The 713-nt window shown below is 43.5% G+C and overlaps 1 protein-coding gene across 1 annotated transcript; it reads right to left on the bottom strand.

The window, feature by feature from the left end:
- Window positions 1-3: 3 nt before the first annotated feature.
- LOC140966244 (RING-H2 finger protein ATL1-like) lies at window positions 4-708 on the bottom strand (the record flags this gene model as incomplete). Its single annotated transcript, XM_073426582.1, has 1 exon — window positions 4-708. A coding segment is annotated over one exon (705 nt), but the record flags the coding sequence as incomplete, so codon positions are not given.
- Window positions 709-713: the final 5 nt, after the last annotated feature.

Here is a 713-nt window from a genome sequence, read left to right as displayed (position 1 = left end):
AACATGCTGAAATTGTCTTGGTTTTGATTTCCCAACATTCTGCTCGAACTTTCTTGATGAATGGCTTCTAGGTTGTGCCAAGAAACTGCTCAAATTGATTCTTTCCTGCTGTCTATTAGCTAAACCACCATTCCCATCTTCCCCACTTTGTTCAATCGCTGCAAAATCTTCTTCACTTCCAACCATTGGCTGTGGATCTTGAGGTGATGAATTAGGCGCCAATATTTTATCAAACCGGAAGCGGTTACGGCCTGAAATGGCCGATCTGCATAAAGGGCAGTTGGAACAGTTCTGAAGCCATAAATCAATGCAATCCAAATGGAATGCATGATTACACTTGGGAAGAACTCTCAACAATTCATGTTCTTGGAAATCTGTCAGACACACCACACATCTCCAAAGAGCACTGCTGTGTCCAAACTCGCTCTTGCTATACTGGAAAGTTGGAAGTTCCCGAATTAGCGATTCGTCGAGCCCTTGATTCTGCCACAAAGGCGAATGAGATGCCGACGGATTTACACTCGGTGGTGTTCGCCTGAATGAAAAACGTCGTAAAGGGTCGAGTTGTTGCCATATGAAGTAACGTTTGGTCACGAAAATGTAGTAGCTGATCAGTAGGAAAGCTGTGGCTGCTATGGCTAATATTAAGATGGCAATTATTGGGAAGCCATTGTTGGAAAGGTGTTGAGGAGATTGAGTTTCAGGTGTGTTTT

The sequence above is a fragment of the Primulina huaijiensis genome, unplaced genomic scaffold, assembly GCF_012295235.1.
Source record: "Primulina huaijiensis isolate GDHJ02 unplaced genomic scaffold, ASM1229523v2 scaffold202959, whole genome shotgun sequence".
Classification (NCBI taxonomy): Eukaryota; Viridiplantae; Streptophyta; class Magnoliopsida; order Lamiales; family Gesneriaceae; genus Primulina; species Primulina huaijiensis.
Note: the sequence above shows the minus strand (reverse complement) of the source record. Positions and strands in the feature narration are given on the sequence as shown.